At 41.3% G+C, this 22,262-nt stretch overlaps 1 protein-coding gene and 1 long non-coding RNA gene across 17 annotated transcripts in view; one reads left to right on the forward strand and one right to left on the reverse strand.

Moving 5' to 3' along the window:
- Phldb2 (pleckstrin homology like domain, family B, member 2) overlaps nucleotides 1-22,262 on the reverse strand; it is a 207,369-nt gene that overhangs the window by 48,210 nt on the left and 136,897 nt on the right. For all 16 annotated transcript variants that reach the window (NM_001357078.1, NM_001252442.1, NM_153412.4 and 13 more), the window contains 3 exons: nucleotides 13,687-14,070; nucleotides 8,257-8,400; nucleotides 7,053-7,190 (listed from right to left, as the gene is read on the reverse strand). In NM_001357078.1, the coding sequence (NP_001344007.1) occupies nucleotides 7,053-7,190; nucleotides 8,257-8,400; nucleotides 13,687-14,070 (666 nt within the window). The remainder of the gene's footprint in view (nucleotides 1-7,052; nucleotides 7,191-8,256; nucleotides 8,401-13,686; nucleotides 14,071-22,262) is intronic.
- Gm52249 lies at nucleotides 1,092-10,254 on the forward strand. Its single transcript, XR_003951924.1, has 3 exons — nucleotides 1,092-1,198; nucleotides 8,107-8,425; nucleotides 9,226-10,254. It is a non-coding gene; the product is annotated as a predicted gene, 52249 (long non-coding RNA).

The raw sequence follows: 22,262 nt of genomic DNA on the forward strand, positions 1-22,262 counted from the left end.
CCCAATTCTGCTTGCTTAAAAAGCAATGGTATCAAGAATGAAGATCCACTTTTGTAATTTTCCAATGCTCTAGCTCATATCACAGCACAGAGTAGGCACTCAGGCTATCCCGATGCACACAGCCCTCGCTCAGATTTAGCAAGGGTTACATCTGTGATCCGGAAACCATGGGGATTGTGGGATTTATTTACCTAGCGTGCATTTACACAGTTAATGGATACTCTGTGTATAAAATCTAGGTAAATCTGAACAGATGACTGCTGTAATCAAGAAACACTAGGAAAAAAAAAAAAGTAAGTCCCATGTGGCATCCAGTTGGTTTAATCCTCAAATCCCATGATCCAGTTCGACTTGCTTTAGCTAGGGAGCTGACTTTGAAACATAAGAAAGAGGCCCCAGGAAAGGGCCAATTCCTGCTCACCCTAAATGTGACCTGGCAAATGTGCTCAACCCTGGAATTAACACCTGAGAGGAATGTGAGCCAGGCTGATGCCCTCAACCCTCCCCCTGCCCCCATCCCCTCCTCCAACCCCAGCTAAGAGGGAAGCAAAGGGAGGAAGTAGTGCTCTGGCAAGATAATAATGAGGATCAAAATGTAGCCACTTCATATGCAGAAACATTTGCTTATTGTAGAAAAGAATTTCGGCTTCCATTCAGGAGTATATGTTAGGGACAGTGACCTATGCTTCAGTTTCAACACACAGCTCAGTGTGTATATTTGAGAATGCCCACAGCGCCACACTGTATCTGTGCAGAGAAACAAACAAGATTCGTGTTCTAAGGAAATGATGGCCTGAGTTTTATGACTACCATCTGGGTAATGGAAGAAGAAGAAGAAGAAGAAAAAAAAAAACTTTCCCAGAAGTAAGGAAGTGTGGCCTTTCCTTTAAATATCACATTCGCTTTTCAGTTCAATCGACTATTTTACTTCCTGTATGCTAAGATACACAGATGAAGCACAGATAATCTCAGAATAGAGGAGGCTGAAAACCTATTTTTAATATGGTCAAAAATAGACAAAGACAGGAGAAAAGCATATATACCAGATGTGCCTCGGCACACTTTCTCCCCAAATCAAGCTCTGCTTTTAAAGTAAGGAGGGACTAGAAGGAAAGCAAGAGCCTTCTCAACCCTTCCAGCCAGGGATTATGGGAGCCTGGGCCTATGACGCATGGAGGCTCTCCACAATGTCAGCAAGGTAAACAGCCCCCTCTCCTTTGCTTGATTAGATATGGAGTGGGTGAATGCTCTTTTTCTTTCTTTCTTTTTTTACATTTATTTATTATTATATGTAAGTACACTATAGCTGTCTCCAGACACACCAGAAGAAAGCATCAGATCTCATTACTGACGGTTGTGAGCCACCATGTGGGTACTGGGATTTGAACTCAGGCCCTCCAGATGAGCAGTCGGCGTTCTTAACTGTTGAGCCATCTCTCCAGCCTCCGAATGCTCCTTTTCTTAGAGCATCACTAAATGAACATCCCCTCTGAGTTCATGTGGAAGTCAGGAAGTCATATTTGTTCAGGGTTTTTCTACATTTATAGCGGCTGAATCTGTGATATGGTTTCTATCCCAGAATAGCAACAGGCAGGGGACCTTTATCCCAAGAGTTCACATGGAAATAAACTGACCGTCATTCCTTAAGAGGAGTGAAGGGCTAGACCAAGAACCAATAGAAAAAAATGCTTAGTAAATATATAACAGAATACCTTATCCATGTTTTATTTTGTATGTATAAGCACATGTATAGCTGACATTTCATGTAGTATCATAGAATTACAATTCATAATATGTACAACTTTAAATAAGTAAATAAAATACTTGCCTTCAAATTAGATAAAATAAAAGACCAAGGAAATGCTGTCAGTAATTTCATATCAAGACCTGAACTGCATTGTGATATTAAACACTTTTCCTGTGTTTCTAAGGCCTTCCTTGTCTGCAAGTAACTAGGGCAGGTACCTGAAGAGATGGCTTAGCAGGTAAGAGCACTGTCTCTTCCAGGGGACCGGAGCTTAATACCCAGCACACAATGGCTCCTAATCATCTGCAACCCCAATTCCGGAGGATCTGATGCCCTCTTCTGGACTCCTTGGAGATTTTGCACACATGGTGCATGGACTAGGCAAAACACACACATACCCAGGAAATAAAAATAAATAAATCTTCGCAAGACCAAGGGCCTCTCCTCCAGGCCAGGAAGTGGGAATGAATGGGTTGGGGAGCAGGGGGAAGGGGGTATAGGGGATTTTCAGAGAGGAAACTAGGAAAGGGGATAGCATTTGAAATGTAAATGAAGAAAATATCTAATAAAAATAAATAAATAAATCCCCCCCCCCCAATAGATGGAAAGTAGAACAGAATTACAGGATGTGCTAGGAGCATCTGGACCAGAGCTTGCACACTGGGGAGGTCTTTTAGGGTTTGGCTTTCCTCATTCTGCACTCTATATCTGAGCAAAGTAACAGGTGTGTGGAGAGGGAAACCTAATCCGAAAGGCCAAAGGCCATTTCCTCCTTCTGTCTTACACTCTGGCTCGGCTGGCAGTGTGATCCCAGGCCTCTGGCATGTGCACTTGGGCAGACTACCCCAGCTGTCCTGACACTTGGCTGCACACAGCTCTTTAGCAGGTGTTTGGCTCAGTTTCCTTTGGTCATGCCCAGCCTGAACTGGCTGTTAGCAGGGGAGTCCAAGGACAATACTCCCAAAACACCCTGGGCAATATTTTGGAAGCTAGTACAGGCTGGATAAAAGGTGGCCACAGTGCTTTCTTTATCACATTGGCCAGAGAGGGAAACAAATATCTAACAACCCCTGATGATGCTAACAATAAAGTATGGTGATAAAAGTTCTAAAAGAACAATAGAGGGATATACTCTTGACTTGAAAACGCTGAAAAAGCTTTTCTGATAAACTAATAGGAAAATTGTGTCCTTGAGGACAGAAACAAGATGTGGACTGTGTGGAAGGGAGATGGGGAAGAGGCAGCTGAGAGTGGACTGTGTTGAGAGTAGTTAAGGTAGAAGATGAGTCTCAGAACAAACATTGAACAAGCCACAGTGAGAATGGTGTGAGTGGCGTGGAGAGGAGGGTGACAGTTCACAGTAACATTTACAAGTGTATAACGTGCCCCTTGCTCTATCCCAGTGTCCTTGTGTTAAGTCTAACAGAATTCTATGACCCAGATTCTATTTTCAAAAAGAATTACTGTGGCTGATGTAAAGTGAATTGACCAAAGGAGTGAGTAGGGATGGATGGAAGAGACAGAAACCAAAAAGTGTCAGGAAAGGATTTTGTTGAATTCGAAGAAAAATGTTGTCAGTGGGGATATAGAGAATCCCTATGTCATAGATGAAGTGATGGTGAAGATCATGTGAAAATCAGCATCCAGGTTCCTGCTGGAGCGGTCAGATGGGTAGACTTGGGCGTTCTTAGATTCAGGACAAAGTGTGGGGAGATGAGGCAGAGATGGCCCACAAGGAGTAGGAAATCAATAGTTCCATTATGGATATACTCAGTCGAAAACAACTATGAAATATTGGTGGGGAGGTGCCAGGCAGGCTGCACAACTTCAGAAAAGAGTTGCGGGTAAGAGATGTGCACGTGGGTGAACAGGATACCAGGTCATTTGAAGCCATGACTTTTAAAGAAACACCAGAATAATAAAAGAACTGAGTTCACATCATGGGTAAATACCAGAGAGATACAAGTAAGAGAAAGACAGCCAAGGAAATAGCTCAGTCAACAAAATGCTTGCCAGTAAAATAAAAGGATCCTCCCAAATCCACATTTAAAATAAATCCATGTGTGGTGGCACACTTGGGGAGGAAAGGACAGGTGATCTCTGGGGCTCATTGGCCAGCCAGCTTAGTTGAATTAAAAGCCAGTGAGAGACCCAATCTCTATAAAGCAAGATGGCTCAGCAGGTAAGAGCACTTTCTGCCAGGCCTGATGACCTGATATGGATCCCTATGATCCACACCATGGAAGGCAAGCATCAACCCCTCGAAGCTGTTCTCTGATCTCCACACATGCCATCACATGTGTGAATAGATTTATAAAGAGCAAGGCAGATGGTGCCTGAAGACCAACCTGAGGTTGACCTCTGGCCTCCACCTGAGCCTGTACACATGTGCACACACATAGATAACCCACCCCGCCACCCCAACACAGACACAATGAAAGAGAAAGAACACCAGAAAAAGAGGAGCAGAGGGCAAAGCCGAAAAAAAAAAGCCATGGGAAAAATTCTCCAGTGTATTAAATACCACTTAGGAACCTCACCACAGGAGGCTGAAAAAGCACAGAGTGGGCTGGGAACTGCTGAATTCCTTAGGAGTCTTAAAAGGAGAAGTTTGATGAAGTGGTGGAGACTAAGCCAACTGGAATGGGAAGGACACTGAATCAGCAAATGGAGACACAGTGTCTGCTGGCAAAACTGTTTGAGAAACTTAGGATGTAGACAGAAGGAATCTGTTTATTTTAACTGTTGATAGTCTGAGATAATAAAGGTAGCATGTTTATAGTAGAAATGCAGTAAACTGGCAAGGTTTATGCAGAAACACTCAAGACTTGAGAAGGTGGTATGGAACCGCACTTGAAGGGTGTCCAAATGGTGGCCTTTGATGGGAGGAAAGAACTTTTCCTTAGGTAAAGAAGACTGACTGAGGGGTCAGGGAGAGCCAGAAATATGAACACAGACGCCAGAAATTCCTGTGTCAGAAAATGTTCGAAGAAGTTTATTTATGAAGTAGGATAATTCTGCCAAACTGTGGTAAGTTGTTACTCTCTCAGTTTGGTTGTCTAGAATATGTAGTGTAGTGACACCATCTGGCATAGTCTTTGTTTCCAACCCCCCTGCTCTTGGAACCCCTTACCCAAAGCCAGTTTCTGACATTTTCCACACCATGTGATGAGAGACAATAACTCCACCTGCTACGGCCCACTAATCCCCTAACAGCTGTGGATCTGGCCCACACCCTACACTCTGCTTCTTCAATAGCCTGTCAGGAGGGATGAAGGTGGCTTCCGGGCTCCTTTCTGACAAGGCTTCAGGATTTCCACCTTAGGTCTCAAACACGCTGCAGTTTTCTCTGGGAAGTCAGGGCTAGCATTAGCTCATTTTGTTTTACTTTTGTGAAACTGATGCTAATAACTGAGAAGGACACTAGATGTGTCTATGAGAAGACAGTTACATGGACAGGGGCAGCCCAATGTTCACAGGGAACATGATGCCCCATTTTTAGGTCCCATGGCACAAACTGCAGTATGAGAACTACAGTATAATTTAATTTAATTAGTATTTTTAAAGAGTAAAATACTAAGTATCCAAAAAAAAAAAAAAAAAAAAAAACCAAAATCCAAAACAAAACAAAACAAAACAAAAAAAAAAACCAAACAAACAAAAAAACCAAACAAACAATGATATCTGATATCACTAACAAAAGTTTCTGGTTACCTCAATACAAAGAGTCTGAAAAAGATTAGTCATTAACCAAGACTTCTGTATTTCAGTGTATATGGGGTTGGGGGAGGCATCTACATGCTATGGCACACATGTGGGGGTCAAAGGACATCAGGTGTTAGCCTTTTTGTTTCACTTTGTTTGAGGTAGGATCTCTCTTGTTTTGCTACTGTGTCGTGTAATGCAGGCTAGTTGCCCTAAGAGTTTCTTGGGGAGATCTTCCTGTCTCTACCTCCCATCTTGCTAGAGGAAAGCTGGGATTACACAGGCCTCCACATCTGACTCTTCACTTGGTTTCTAGGCTGCTAGGCTTGCACAGCAGGGTTCTTAACCTGCTGAGCATTGGTCCTGTTCCCAAGCCCCCTACACTAGGCGAATACAGTTAACCCTTTGATTTTATTGTGAGCTACAGCGAAACATGCCCACTACCCAAATAGGTTCTTTGGAATTCCAAGGGCTGGTCTTAAAGGTGCATAGATAAGGTCAATAATGAGGAGGCTGGACAGTTTAATTTTGACATTCAGAAAATCAGAAAATGAACTGGAATATGAACACCAGCTTGGATTTCTGACCACGTAATTCTGGGCTCAGCCTTTGGCAGTGAGATCCATTGTTCTTCTTTATGGGACTCAACAAATAGGAGGCTTTCAAGGAACTCACATGCAGTTGAAATTCCTTCCACACAAGAGCAGTAGAACATACTCAAATCAAAACATTTTTTCTTTGTCTCTGCCTAATAGAGGACAAGGCTGTCAGGAAAAGAATGTGTTAAATCTTGTTTGCTTCTTGCTAACCCGGTTTGGAATTTTATTTTTAATTTTAGGCTTAGTTCAGCTGCTGCTAAATCATAATGGAAAAGGAACATATACTACTGCCAAGAGGGGAGAATTCCTCACTAACAAAATGACACTTTTAACTCTAAGTACTGGAAGCAACGTTCTGTGTTTTCCCTTGTGGCTGTCAGCTCACATTCAACTTGTAACCTGGAAAGCATAAACAAGTGTCACCTGTGGCCTGTAGATCTCTTGGCAGTGTGTGGGGACCTCTTCTGGAAACACCACCACCTTTATTCACAGAGCAGGGCACGTGCACTGGGGACAATGGCAAGGCCAAAAGGGGGAGATGAGTGGGAACTGTTCATCATATTAATGAACAGAAAAGTCAACAGAAACGAGGTACCACTGTTTGACTATGCCCAAGGCAACCTGCAATGTACCAACCAGTGACAAACATGCTCAGTACAGGAAAAATCATAAAAATACTAAAATTTAAAAAAACACACAGTAGAATCATAAAAGGAGAAATACCAATGGGGGAATAAAAAAGAACTCAGTTATCAAGCAGGACCAGACTGTTATGAGATACCTGGATTTCTCAGCATCTACTGCCTGGTTCCTGGCATGTCTTTACGTTTGTTTGGGACAACAGAGGACCTTAGGACTTTTTTTTTTCTAGAGCCACATTAATCAGGAACATGATACAATCAGCCCAAATTAATGCAATTTCATTTAACACTTAAATTCCAATAGTTGGGAACCCCCCCGAATATCCCCTTAAAAAACACATTCTATCATGGTCTGTTTACCTTAGTCTTCTCGCCTACGATGTTCTTTTCTAGTTCCGTGATTTTCCGGTTTAGATGATCTAGAATCTCCTTTTCCTTCATGAGCTCAGCCGTCTCGGATTTCTGTTCTCCATCCAAAAGAGCGCATTCCATATCCAACTAAGGACATAGAAGAAAGGTCAGACGCATCTCACCTTCAGGAACCACTGCCCACAGAGGAGCAGGTTTAATGGATTCTCAACAATTGTTACGGAGCAGCCAGATTGCAGGGTTCAGGGAGCCAGCACGAGGCTTACGAATGCCTGCCTAAGAAAGCCAAGGGAGCCTAGGATGTGTTGGCTTAAAAAGCTAGTTGGCTGGCCACTTAAAAGTTTCCTACTGTAACTTCTCTTTAGGGATGTTTTGCCTGTTTGCTTAGGCTCTAGCTCAAGAATGAACTACCTTGGGTACAACCAGTTCTTGTTTGTCCCTGGAGCCCGAGGAGCAAATGTCATCTTAGCCCTATTAGAGAGGCCCACATTCCTAGAGGATTTCAGGGGGTACAGGAGACAACAGGTGAGGAATCCCCTCACTGTACTCTCAGGATCGTTGGCACCATCTGTGAGTGCTGACATGCAGACCCCACCCCTACCCCAGGCAGGATTCTTCTACCACTCCATGATGGTAGCATTAAAACTGATGCTACCTTTGACGTCTATTAGACAAGCAAGTCTTCGAAGCTGTTCTGCAAAGCTATAGAGAGTTGGCCTTGTGTTTAATTCACATGACTATCTCCTTATAGATTCTATAACAACTCATAGTAAAAAGGCTCAGAGGATGTAAGTTGGATTTGAACTGGAACATTTTATAAATATAGGTTAATTTACAATCAGAAAGCACATATTGTACTAACCAAAAAAGTTTAGTTAGATATAAGTATGTTAAAGCTGGCTGTAATATGTTTATGTCATCAGATTACACACACACACACACACACACACACACACACACACAGAATGGAAGACAGGGCTTTCTACAAATGTTTCCCACTGAATAAATGTTTGCTTAAGTTGACCTCTATGTATTTTCCTCTCAGGCCTATGCCACCATGAACAGAAATATCTTTAAGCTGATGGGAAAACAACAACAACAACAACAACAACAAACAAGCAAACAACAACAACAACAACAACAAAAAACACCCAGAGACATGGGAGACAGCAGATGTTGAGCTTCTAGCTTATACCTCTCTGGAAGATTCATCCATTTGGTCATTTATATCTTTGATTTTCTGCTCAAGTTCCTCAAGGTTGTTCAGAATCACCATCCGGGCGTCTTCCATTGCAGCCAACTCTTGAGTCCTCTGTTCCTCACCTATATCCTCTGGGGTCTGTGTTCAAGCAAAACAGAAACAGGTCATTTACATTTCAGTTCTAGAATTTTCCTATTAGACTTATATAAAGCAGCTTCAAAGCTTAGTCTCGTCCTCCATGTGCATACAGGAGATATGCCTGGGAGGACCAACAGGAGCTATAGGAGACACTTTTTTTTTTTAAGTAGCAGAACAAAATAAATCAGTTTAAAAAGCACTTTAAAAGTATGTCTGGGACAATTTCATTGCACTACCATGGGTGTTTTTCTGTCGAGACTACTTTGTTCTACCCAATTACATAATAGATAGGATACAAACCAACGTCAATTAATAAATTTGTATTGTTGCTACAGCTCAAAGAACTAAGAGGCTGTCCAGATTAGGAAATGGCAGAATGTAGAGATGAGGTGGCTTCTCCAGTGTTGCAAAGTTCAGCACACACACACACACACACACACACACACACACACACCACCATCACCATCACCACCGCCACCACCACCAGGGAACCAGAGACAAGGCAGGACCTTCGGCACTTTCCTTTGAGAAATTTCTCAGTATGTTATCAGCTTCCTTGTAAGCTCCACCTATAGAAAGAAGCCTTTTGAATGTCTAGCCAAACTGCCAGGCCTTGCTGTTAGAGTTTCCTCCGAATGAGTATTTACACTTATTTATTTGATTCTAATATGAGGTGGACATCACTTTTGTTTGTTTTGTTGTTTAGAGGAAGAGCACATTAGTCTGTCACTACCATGCCACCCAATGTGAAAGGTCACATGCGATACTGCTAGTGATTGTCTTCTGTGTTGTGTGAATTCACTCTTTATTAACCTTGTCTTATAGCCCTTCTTCATATACGGCAAATACATCAACAGAACTGAAAACAGAATGCTGGTCACCATTTTTTTCATGGAAAAAACCCCAAGTTTCATGGAAAGTGATGAGAACATCCAACATGTGGGGTGACAGTGAGTTCTCATTGTCCCGCCCATCCAATGATAAACGTTGGGGGAAGACATTGGATACTGTGGATGATATACGAAGCCCAACATTCCCACTGCTTACAAAGAAAACAGACGACATTAAAAACGCCTCTTCTCCCTTGGAGTTTGGATTAGCTATGTTGAGTGTCACCAGGAGGAGATGACATTTTTCTGTATAAAAAGAGATGCCAGGGCTTTTCATGATATTATTTGATTTTCATATCTTCTGGAATAAAGTAATTTTGGGATGAGTAAATCAGTGGTCAGACATCCTACAACTTAAATATGAAAACAGCACCTTGGTTAAGTAAATTCTTATAGATTCTTCTTTAATAGTTACAAAGAATATTCTCAGGACATGGTGATAAATGTTTATAATCCCAGGATGTGGGGAGCACAGGCGAAAGTATTGCTGATACTTCATAGTTAACCTGATCTACACAGCAAGGTTGAGGCTAGCCGGAACTACACGGATAGACGAAGTCTCAGAAAGCCAGACCAAAGCAATTAACCAAGCAAACAAATAAAATTCACAGTAATCAGATTAACCAAATAGTCGTTGCACCTAAGCTCAGCTACCAGCTTGATTTATTTTGTTTTCTGGTCCTCATATAATTTTAAGACAATGTCTACCCTGTCATATTTCATTATTCATCCATATTTGTCATTTCTTTGTCCTATTTTGTAGTTCCAAAAGGAGGCAGAATGACTACAAATTCACAACCTTGGCCCAGTGTGGTGGCTTACACCTTTGACCCAGCATTTGGGAAGTAGAGGCAAGCATATCTCTATGAGTTTAAGACCAGCCTGGGCTACATAGAGAGATCTTATTTCAAAAACTAAACTAATCCAAACTAAACTAAAATAAAATCTATACCTTAGTAGGGTAGAACAAGAGCGCATAGACCTTTCAAGCTTTGACATCTGGGTTTGTTTTATTGTCATCTTAAATCTACTCTCTTACCAGCTAATAAAACAACTGTTGACCTTTCTATCACAAAGAGTAAAGTTTACTGTCTCAATGCTTTAGGACAGGAGGAGTGTCGAACTGAATAGTGCTCAAAGTCACTGCCCAGTAATCACAGCAGGAAAGCCTCTGAAGGCCTGTATCCTGTTGGGTCAGCGTTGTGTATTAAGTTTCTACTTCCACCATGGTTTAAATATATCTGTCACCAGTGGAAGAAAGCATTAGGAGAAGACAAACAAATGAACAGTGGGTAAACTGTACACTCTGGGCAAGGAGTGACAGTGACAGCAGAAGGAAACACTAAGTATTTACACGATGCAAGGCTTTTAGAAATGATATCAGACACGACAAAATGTTTAACAGACACGAGGCTACTCGTTTCAATAAGCATACTCAAGGGGTTTTGGAAGCTGTTAGCATATGCAAGAAGAATTTTAAAACCGAAGGCTGTGTTGTTGGTTTTTTTAAAGATGTATTTATTTTTATGTTTTGTCTGCATGCATCTCAGTGTCCAAGGCGGGTAAGAAGAGTGTGTCAGAGCCCCTGGAACTGGAGTTAAAAGAGTTGTGAGTTTTCTAAGGTGGGTGCTTGGAATTGAACCCAGATCCTCTGCAGGAGCAGCCAGTACAAACCACTGAGATATCTATCTATCCATCAAACTGAATGAAAATGTTATTGCAATCGCATACATTAACGGAATAAAGAAAATCTGTAGAGAAGCAACCTCATGGCAGCAGATGCATAGCTTTAGTTAATTACATGGTGATGAAAAATGGCAACTTTAAACACAATATCCTTTACTTCAATGGTATATTTTATAGTATTTTGGCATTTTTATTGTACTTTTATATCTAATTTTATAGTAATGTGTAGAAATACATTCTTTCTGTAGCCATACTGCACAGGAATGTGCATCAGGAAACATAGGAAACATGGCATCTTTGAGGTAACTTGGTCCACAGAAAGAAAAAGAAGAGAGGATAGAGATAAGACTATACACACACACACACACACACACACACACACACTTTTTGTAGACTTCCTGCAGCGTGCCTGGGTGCATGACATTCACTGTAGACGGAGCAATTACCAAAAATATAGGTCAGGAGCTGCCTGTGGGTTTGTTGCATCAGGGAGTGGTAGATAGCTTCACAAACGACATTCAGAGGAGCGTATTTCCAAGGAATTGTTTGTTTTTTAGTGTTCAGCAAAGGTTAGTAAATTTCAGGTTTCCTAAATGGTGTACAAACGCTTTTTAAGGTAAGTTTCGAGTGTTTTCTATGTTCCTCTCTTCTCCACTTTCCCACTCACCATTTTAACCAATAGCAAACATTGTGCTTTGTTAAGCAAATGATCTAGGAGCACTGTTAGGATAAGAACACCCCAAATAGTGGGCCAGGAAGCTTGTCCAAGTCTTCTGTTTCTGCTCTTGAGTTAATAATATCTACTTTTGAAAAGTCAGTGAAAACCCATCCCTTGGTTTTCACCTGCCCATTTGCACCATAACATGCTTGGTGGCAATCAGAGAAGAGTTTGATGTTTCCTGCATCAACTAATACAGTCTGGGACAATGGACCCTGCACTAAGTTCCAGTACCTCCAATTCCACAAGGCCTTATTTGGGCAAATTAAAACATCTGCCAGGATCTGCTTGTTTCGATAAGCTTTGTTGTCAAAGCCTTCTCCCAGAAGACAGCCTTTAGAAAGAGTACACAGCACAATGGTGTTAACAAAAAAATCAATGCCACACTCCATAAAGGAGAAGAAATAGAAAACAAAAATGGTAGAAAGTCACAAGCCTGTAAGGAAGTGGCTTATAATAATTGTTCAAAGTTTCAAACGGGGTCATGTGCTTTGCCTGAGTATTCAACAACTGATATATCTATATACATATATACATAATATGACATATTATATATAAATAATATATAATACACATCACATACTATATAATATATATCGTATATATAAACTTATACTATGTATAAATGTATAGTATATATAAATATATTACATATAATGTGTACAGATGTTTTGCCTGCATCTATGTCTTTGCACCTTGTACCATCTGAAGATAGTGTCCATGGAGGGCAGAAGAAGGCATCTGATTCCCTGGAACTGGAACAATGGGCCACTGTTTACTGCCATGGATGCTGGGACTGTACCCAGATCCTCTGAAAGAGCAGCCAAAACACTGAGCCATCTCTTTAGCCCCAACCCAATAACTTTTCATTCCTCAATCTTCTCTCCACCTTTCCATCCTCTTTGCTAAGTTTCAGCTTTCCAGCAGGAAAGCCAGGTGCGCTACTGAGACTTTCTCTCCTCTGAGAATTAGTCTAAGAGTAACAAGGCATGAGAAGGAAGAAATGACTGACATGCAACACATATTTAATTCATCACGGCCCTAACATATACCAGGAGGTGCTCAATAATACTAAGAACTTCAGACCAGGAAAAATCAGTATGAAACTGGAGATGGTCATGTTAAGTAAAATAACTCAGTGTCAAGTGGTTTTACTCATATATGAGACGGGAGCAGCATGCACTTGAATGGGGACTAGTAAGAAAGGCAGAGTGAGAAAATGGAAAGGAATCAGGGACTAAGACAGGGTAACAGAAGAGATGACTATAATCCAATTATATTACAGGCACGTATGGAAGTCCCATAATGAAACTCACCCAACTAACACATGCTTAATAATATTTTAAAAATCCAATGAATAAAAATTTTCCACCAGGATTTTGAAAAACAAAACAGGATAGGGCAGGACAAAGCCCCTTTAATGGTGGTGGTGGGAGACATGAAGAATAGCGGTGTGTGTACGATTCTATGCACAGGCAATACATCAGGGAGGCAAGATACATAGTTTTACCTCACTTCTTAAGTGTTCAGCTGCGAGGGTAAGGAGAAGAGAGATGTCTTTTTACCCCAGGGTGGCTATATCTTCACAGTGCAAATACCTCTTTAAAGCATTGGTTCTCAACCTTCCTAATTCTGGGACGCTTTACTACAGTTCCTCATGTTGTGGTGACCCCAACCATAAAAATATTTTTGTTGCTATCTCATAACTATGATTTTTGCTTCTGTTATGAATCATAATGCAAAATATCTTTGCTTTCTGAAGGCGTTAGGCCATCCCTGTGTGAGGGTCGTTTGATCCTGAGGGATCACGACCCGCCGGTTGAGAACCACTGCTTTCCAGCGATCTCCCTAATTTGCTGCACCTTGTTATCTATCTTTCATGGAAGCTGCACTCCAATGTCAAGAAAATGCTGGTGATAAACCTCTCATTTCTCCGTGAAAGCATGTGCACCGCCCTAGGCCCCCATTTGTGATCTCTGCACCCAACCTTACCTTCGGAAGGATACTGAGGTAGGAGGACTCATTGGTTGCTTTCAGAAACGCGGCTGAGGATGATGGGGGCGTCCTAGTGAGGTCACCAAGCAGTTCATCGCTCCTGCTGCCCCTGGGGGCCAGGAAGCTGGCACTGTGACCAAGGTTCCCGAAGCCAGCAACGTCAACATCCTGGAGAGAGCCCTTCCGGTGGCACCTGTACCTGGCATCGGGGCACACCAGAGCGTCCTCGAACACAGACTCCTCATCCGACAGCTGCAGCTTCTCAAGCTCCTTGTTGATTTTCTGCACATCAGCCACCGTGGTGCCAGCGGACAGGCGGCGACCTTCAGGCTTTGTATACTCAGCACAGAGACTGAGGATGGTCTCCAGCCGCTGCCGCTCCTACAGCAAGGAAGAGGACAAGGTTAGATAAGATGACAGAACCGAGAAAAATCCAGACCCACTGTGGAGCTGGAGAGCTCATTCACATATTGGTCCACCAACGCCTTTCCTCCTGAGCGCTCTCTCTCTCTCTCTCTCTCTCTCTCTCTCTCTCTCTCTCTCTCTCTCTCTCTCTCTCTCTCTCTCTCTCTCCCCGCTCGCTGTATAATCCTTAAGCCCACAATCCGCCTCCCTCCATCTCTTTGGCTGGGCCTACAGACAGCTACATCCACTCCTGGCTTCCAACATCTATGGATAGATATTTAAGGACCTAGATGGAACTGGAACTGTTTACAATTCCATTCCTGGTTTCTCCCCTAAACCAGTACTAGCTATATGATCTTCACCTATATAAACCTGAGCTGACCATAGCCTATATCAATAGTCCAATAAGGATCTTCTTGATTCATCAAAGTCTCCAAAACTCTGAAGATGATAAACACACAAATAAACAAAACAACAACAACAACAACAATAACAGCAAACAAACCTTCATTTCCTATCATACAATTACTATCTCTTTCAACATTATGGACTTGTAATGCTTATACTTAAAATGAACATTCTAACTTCACAGACAATTTTTCTTTTCCTGTTAAAAACTCTAAGAGAAAAGTGACATTCAAAGTATCTCTCAATGCACAGGGATTATCTATGTCTTCATTTTCTTTCCCCTTACAACAAAAATTTCAAAACTTAAAATATCTGATCACCACATGAAGGTCTTCTTTAGTTTTTCATGTGAATTATGTCTTACAAATGCATGAGTAGTGTCAGGGAGATGGTTCAACAAAGAAAGGCACATCCTAACAAGTGTGGCGACCAGAGTTCAATCCCTAGGACCTACATGATGAAAGAAGAGAGCTGGCTCCTGAAAATTGTCCTCTGACCTCCATATGTGTGCTGTGATGTGTGAGCACACTTGTGTGCTCCTGAAGACACACACACACACATAGATAAATAAATAAAAACGTGTAATTAAATATAAAATTGTTGCAATAAAATAAAGGACATTTCACATGAAGTCTAGCTAGAAAGACATCAATATAGCTCAAAATCTAAAATCATTGACTATTTGATTCATGTAGATGGAATATAAAATAATAATTGATTTACTTAAAAAACAAAGACCACAGACCATCAATATCGAAAATAATAGCAATCATTAACTGACCCTCCTCATCAGACTCCATGTAAAAGCATAGTCAACTCCCATTTTAAGCAAATTAATAACATAGTTAAGAAGAGTGAGAAATAATTTTCCAAGTGGTTCTCATAAGCCTAGACAGCCTTGCTTGTGGGGTGGGGAGCCTCACATAAATCTAATGCCACAATAAAAACCAAAACCAGAACCGAAGGCCATATGTTGTGATTAAACCCTACCACATTGGGAAGAGACTTCAAAAGCCCCCCCACTGAAAACTACTTCACAAACTGGCAATCCGTAATAAAACAGGAACATATTCTGCACACTGGGTTACTTAGCTTCATTCCAGTGCAGCTAATTTGTGAAGACAATTTCAGAGAGCTAATTCTCTCTTAGTTGAGGTAGTAACAAAGGACTAACATTGTGCTGTGGTTCCCCAGTTTCTATCCAGTGCGCTAACTGGCAAAAATTATAACTCATTTAAACTATATCTGACATATGTGTGCCCTTTGAAGTCTCCCCCGCCCTCTAAAAGAGTAGAAACTTGTTCAAAAAGTCCATTGAACTGGTCCCTGCAAAGTCCCACCTCCCTGTTACTGCTTGAACTTCTGGGCTCCAGCTGCAGATCTGTCCTCATGGCCTCTCCCCAGACAGGCACTCATAGTTGCACAAGCCTGACTCCTTTCATCTAGGCGCCCTGGCCCTTATTTATCTCTGCAGCTGCCAGCAGCTGCCAAGCCCTACCCACCTCAGCTTTATGGGGAGGGAGTAGGAGACACAGCCATCTATTGATTTATTTTAAACTTCTCCAGCAATAAAGAAAAGTCTCTACAGGAATACACAAAAAACACTCTGTAGTTAAAGAAGAAAGGAACTTGGGTGAGTTGCATCTTCTTTCTCCACAGCCTTAGTACCAGAGACCAAATCTCCAAAGAAAACTTGCCCTTCTGCAGTTTGGGTTGAAGCTGAAGCATTTAGACTCAGTCTCAGTCTTCACTGACCGCACAGGATGCACACAGCAGCCATTGCCACTTGGGATTATCTGGCCTTTACCATTTTGCATTTAGTGGGGTCTCAGTGAACGGCATAATCATCCAATGAAGGAAAGGTACTCCTGCCTAGACTGGGAGACACAATCCTTCCTCTCACATCTCCTTCCCAAAATAGTTGCCTTTGCTGTCTAGGCTGTTGCTCAATTCCAGAGGGAATGAATGATCCCCGCCCTTAGATGGATGCTATTTCAGACAGTGAAATGCAGTATTCAAAGGCTTGTGCACAGGAAGTTTGGTCTACTGGTATGAGTCTCTCTATTCTTATCACCCCATTCACAGGCAATCTGTCCAGATTGAATCAGACACACATGCAGCACTGCTGCCCACAAGTCTAAAAGAAATCCAGGCGGTGCCGAGACACGCTGGCCCCTCGAAAAGCTACACCAAAGAGAAATAGGCTGAGGCTGAGAAGTGCGTCAGAAGAGAGACTGCAAAGCATTTCAGAAGGCACTTCAGGAAGCCTTTTAAGGAAAACCCTCAACAGAAGTAACTCTCTAGATACTGTTTGCTTCAGCTCCCTCCATTCTGGTGTCTGGTGCCACATTAGTCATCACATGGGGACCTTCCACCCTTGTGTATGACCTCAAGCCAGGACACAAACCTCTACCCCAGAGACTCAATTTTCCTTGAAGATTTGCATCGCATTGTGTAAAGCCAGAGGTAGCCCAGATTCCCACATCTGTAATCTCCCATTCAGAAGACTGGCAACTGCCACCCAGGAACCAAAATTACTGCAGTGCTAAGGTATTCAGAAAGCAAATCTTGTAAAAACATTGTCCTCCCCTTTCTCATTTCCCCTTCCCCCATCTCTGTATCTCACACATCCCGAGGATGTTATGAGTGAATCATAATAGCTTAGAAAGTGTAATGAAAATATCACTGTATAGCTTTCTGAACCCAGATATTGAAATTAGACAAAGTTCTGAACTTAGGCAATTTAAGAAAGGTGTTGAGAGGTAATAGATTAGGTAATAGATTTTTATTCCCAACTTTCTACTTCAGAAGAATACTTTTATTATATGTGCTCTATTCTATTACATGTATGCTCTACTATAGGCCCCAAAGAAGACAGTAAAAACCACCTATTGCCCTGGTGCCAACATCTGCTGGTCTAGCCCACAAGACTTGGAAAATACTGAATAAATAAATTTTGCAGAAAACCAGCTACCAATGCATAAACAGAAGGGAAAGGCTTGCTGGATGATTTGTTATAATATGCTGAGTCAACTATTTCACACAATAAAAGTGTCAGCCTGGCATACTTCTATATGAGTTGGTCAAAAGAAGTACATTTCTTTTGTCAAAAATGCCTCTTTTGACAGTTAGGTGGCTCTTCACTGACAACATAATCTAGAGTTTGGCAAAATTCTATTAAGTTACCTTTTTTTCCAAGTGGTGTGTATAAAATACATAGTTGAGGAAAAAGAGCCTCTCTTCATTCATATTTAACCAGAGATACAAAAAGTAATCTGGAAACAGCAAAAAACAAAAGCTTACAACCCCCCACCCCGTGGGTTAAGGATGGAGCTGTGGCTCAGAGGCAGAACATACAGAGATCTCAAAATGAGGAGCAGAATGTGAAGAGGTAGAGTTCAGAGCATACATGCAGAATTTCCAGGATGCCAGGAGCACATGCTAATGTCTCAATTAAGTAGGCTTGGTGATGGTGATATATACCTGTAATTCTGGCATATAAGTACTTACTAGTCTTTTATGTGTGTATAGTTCTTCTCACATTTAAACCCCTTGAGGCTAGTAACCGGGATGATAACATTTTCTCTTCACAGGCATAGGGTAAAATGGTTCTTCTAGTCCCCATTCCCAGATTACATGGTCTTCAGATTTGTGCTAACCGATAAAATGCAAGAAGCAATGGAGGAGATGCCTGTACAAAAGGCTGATATGATTTCTTACATGTCTTCCTTAGCTATGACACACTGAGCCCAGCTAGTGCTGGCTCCATCAGTCTTGGTTCCCAGAGAGAAAGTATGAAGCAGAACTCTTAATCAACCTACACTGGCCATGAAGTATATGGAAGAAATAGATCTATGCTATTTTAAACCTCTTAAGTATATTGTATTCCTTTTTTTTCCAGTATAGAAGTCCATTGTGACTGATAACCTGTGCTTCATTTTAGCAGGAAAATAGCCCAAAACTTGGAGAGAAGAGACACAGTGAGCCTGGTAAAGAATCCTCAGTCACTTACTGAATAAACATGTAGGCCGGGCGGTGATGGCGCACACCTTTAATCCCAGCACTTAGGAGACAGAGGCAGGAGGATTTCTGAGTTAGAGGCCAGCCTGGTCTACAAAGTGAGTTCCAGGACAGCCAGGGCTACACAGAGAAATCCTGTCTTGAAAAACAAACAAACAAACAAACAAACACCAACAACAAACAAACAAACAAACAAACAAACAACCATGTAGCTTTGTCCAAAGAGGGGACCTTCATTTAGGGTAGGTGGGTAGTATCTGATAAGTCTAGGATGGAGGTTGCACAGTGCAGAAAGATTAACTACTCAATTTACTATGGAAGCCTTGAGTCAAGGTCTATCATCCAACCAGAAGACTAAAACTGCATGGTCAATCAATCATCAATGAGACATGCCTACATGACAAAGGCTCAAAAATGTTGTTGGCAACAGTCTACAAAGTGGTGTGTGTGTCTTGCCACATTCTACTCTCCAAGGCTGGTAGAATAATGTGTTCTGAGTTCTCTGGGAGAGAGTGATCCAAGTCCCTCTTCCATTACCCTCCAGACCTCATTCTCTGGCTGAGATCTATTGATCTGTTTTCTCAACTGTCTAAAACTGTGGCCATTAGTACAGCCTGAAGAGAGTTCTAATAACTTCTAGTGAATTATTGAAATTAATGCTGGTTTGGGGGAAATCCTGGGCCTGCAGGTGACATCAGAAATGATGTGCTGTGTAGAGAAAGCATCCTTTCATCTTGTAACTGGCCTTTCTATTTGCCCTGACTCGCCTTTCTACTGTTCTTATCAGTCTGGGGGAAAAAATCATCTAATTAAGATGCCATAACTGTTCCTACAGATTGGCTTGACAAATTGCCTTCATGTGACATTTAACAGTTTACTAAGAATATTATAGACTGTCTGAGAAGTCTATTTTCAAATTCACAGTCAAGGAAGTACTTCACTCTGCTACTCTTGATTTAAATGGTATTGACTCAGTGCCCACCCAAAGTGTTGAGCAGTAATGGGGCTCATCAGTGGGGTCAATCTGGAAGGGGGCTCATCTGTGGGGTGGATCTGGAATGGTGCACATCAGTGGCATTGAGCTGTAATGGGGCACATCTACAAAATGAAAGTTCAATAGCTTTAAGTGGCTATGTCTGCTGGGGAGGCAACTGCAGGTTGTTGGAAGGTAACTAACAATATGGCAAATAGTAACTAACCATCAAACTCCTGTTATAAGTGACTTACTATGAAGATCTTATATGAATACACTTATCATCCTCCTTTGTAATAATAATAATCATTGAAATAAAACATAAAGAACTAACAAAGACACTTGAGTCTGTCTTTCAATATCCCTTTAAGATACTAACTACACAAAGGAAAAACCCCAATACACAGCCTAAGGAGGTGGTGAGCATCCTACGTGTTCTTCCTAAGTGTCCTCCTTGGTCCCATTCCACTGCTGTGCTACTGTAGCTAAGCGCACAACTCAAGGCCAGACCCCCAGAGTCTGAATTCTGATTCTGGATTTACATTTGCAGTTTCCAGCCAGACAGGTGCCTTGTGTTTCAGTTTAGTGTATAAAACAGGGTAACTAGAGTGTACTAGACAGTGCAGGGCTGAGCTAAGACTTTTCTTCCTGACTCACAGTAACCTGGAAGAAAACGCTTGAACATCTCACTGTTACTCATTCCTCTATTCCCACCAATACAGACAAATGTATGTTCCCCGTGGCACACTAAATTCAATAGAGTGGGTTCTAGAAAGAATTGGTCTTAACAAAATCCAGTCTCCAATATACACTACACCCTTGACATAAAACCCCGGATGCTACTCATGTTGCCCTTGGCTCTGCCTTAGAACTTCGGAGGTCAGCTGAGTAATATTATCATGCAAATGTCTGAGCCATTTGTCACTTCCCACCTTTGCTTGTACTCAGAGACATGAAGCTTGTTAGCAAGCAATTCTTCAAACACACATTTTACTCTTACACATGTGTGCCTTGTCTCCCTCAAACCTATTGCCTCTACTATTTCTAGCTGTGTCTCTATGATAGAAGGGACTGATAAATTAAAAAGCTGTAAATATAAAAATATTATAGTTATTAAAATACATTTCATTATTGACACATGTAATAATGGAGTATAAAATTATAGCTTGTATAAAGTATTCATTTATGCTTGAGGCAGCGTTTACTTGTGTTTTCTTGCATATCCAACATGCCTAATGTAATATAGTTTAACTAATTCTAGTAATTTTTACCCAGCAATGTTTTTTAGCTACCTTTTCCAATTCACAATTATTCGTATTTTGCTAGGCAGACTCAGGTTCATTTCAGCAAGCCCTTTCAACAAGGGACCTCTGTATTTGCATTTGAAGTCAACTGTCAAGCAAGCCAGGTTTAAACTGGTTTAAACTTAAAAAAAAAAGTTAAAGATGAAAGACCTGTAATATTAACATATATTATTCAAAAATACTGTGATTGACTGGCTAGCTAGCGTTGGGGTGGGGAGCAGATGCCTAGCATTCTAAGGGGGGGGGGCATGTGTGTCTCCTTATTAAAGCACTCATTCAAAATAAAGAAAATTCATGAGAGAAATACATGTTCTATGGCATCTAAGAAAACCTGCCACATTGCTTTACTCTTACAGTGTGTCTGAGGAACCCCAAACAGCGAATGAGCCCCTTTACAGACACCAAGTGCTGGTCATACTACCAGAGCGCCAACATGGCCATTCTCTGCCTAATTTTCACTTGGGCTTGATCAAATTCAGGATCATTTGGTTTCTTTTGAAAGATTATAATCTACAAAACACCAGATAAAATAATTACTTTAAAATTTTACATACTATTTTACTCTGTTTAATGAAAATCAGTTTGTGGGCGGCACCAACATCATTACTTCTTTCCATTCTCCAGCTCTATCCTTGGGTCTGGAGAGATGACACAGCAGTCATAGGCAGCTCTTATTGGAGGAACTGGGCTCAGTTCTCATCACCCACATAATGGCTCGCAGCCATCAGTAACTCCAGATGCAAGGGATCCAGTGCTTTTTTTTCTGGCTTCTACAGGTACCATACATGCATGTGGTACACACACATACATGCAGGCACCACATTCATACACACAAACCAAAAATAACTTAAAAACCCTTTATCCACCCTCTTCTAAAAATCTAGTAATCTTTGTACATCAAGACGATAGTGAAAAATATAGGGAAACTATCTGTAAAAAGAGAGAGTAGACTGTTGCCGGTGTTTCTCCATTGCTTCTGCCTTCAGGTCCCTGCTTGAATTCCAGCCCTGACATCCCTGGATGATAGGCTATGATGTGGAAGTGAATAAAGTGATGAATGTGTTTCTCTGATGGTACTTGTAGGTTTCTATACTTCTTGGAATATTAATCTCAAATGTTAAAAACATTGCCCATTTCAAAGCTTCCCATGAGCCTTTCTAGAATCGGAAATAGTAACAAATATAATATTAACCCAAAGTCACTGAAACCTATTCTTTTATGAAAATAGTTTTTTTTTTTTTTTTTTTTTTGTTACAAGGCAGATCCATTAAAAAACTTCTAGTTTAGATGCACTAAGTAACTTGCCAATGGATAATACACACTCAATGCAAAGCCAACAGATCTCTCCGAAGTGTTCATGTACTCTTGGTATCAATATAATGTCAATATTCTTCTAGTTTTTTACACACATGAATTTGTTTCATCAGCTTTGTTCTTTATTTAAAAGCAAGTGTTCATGTATT

Source organism: Mus musculus, chromosome 16, assembly GCF_000001635.26.
Source record: "Mus musculus strain C57BL/6J chromosome 16, GRCm38.p6 C57BL/6J".
NCBI lineage: Eukaryota > Metazoa > Chordata > Mammalia > Rodentia > Muridae > Mus > Mus musculus.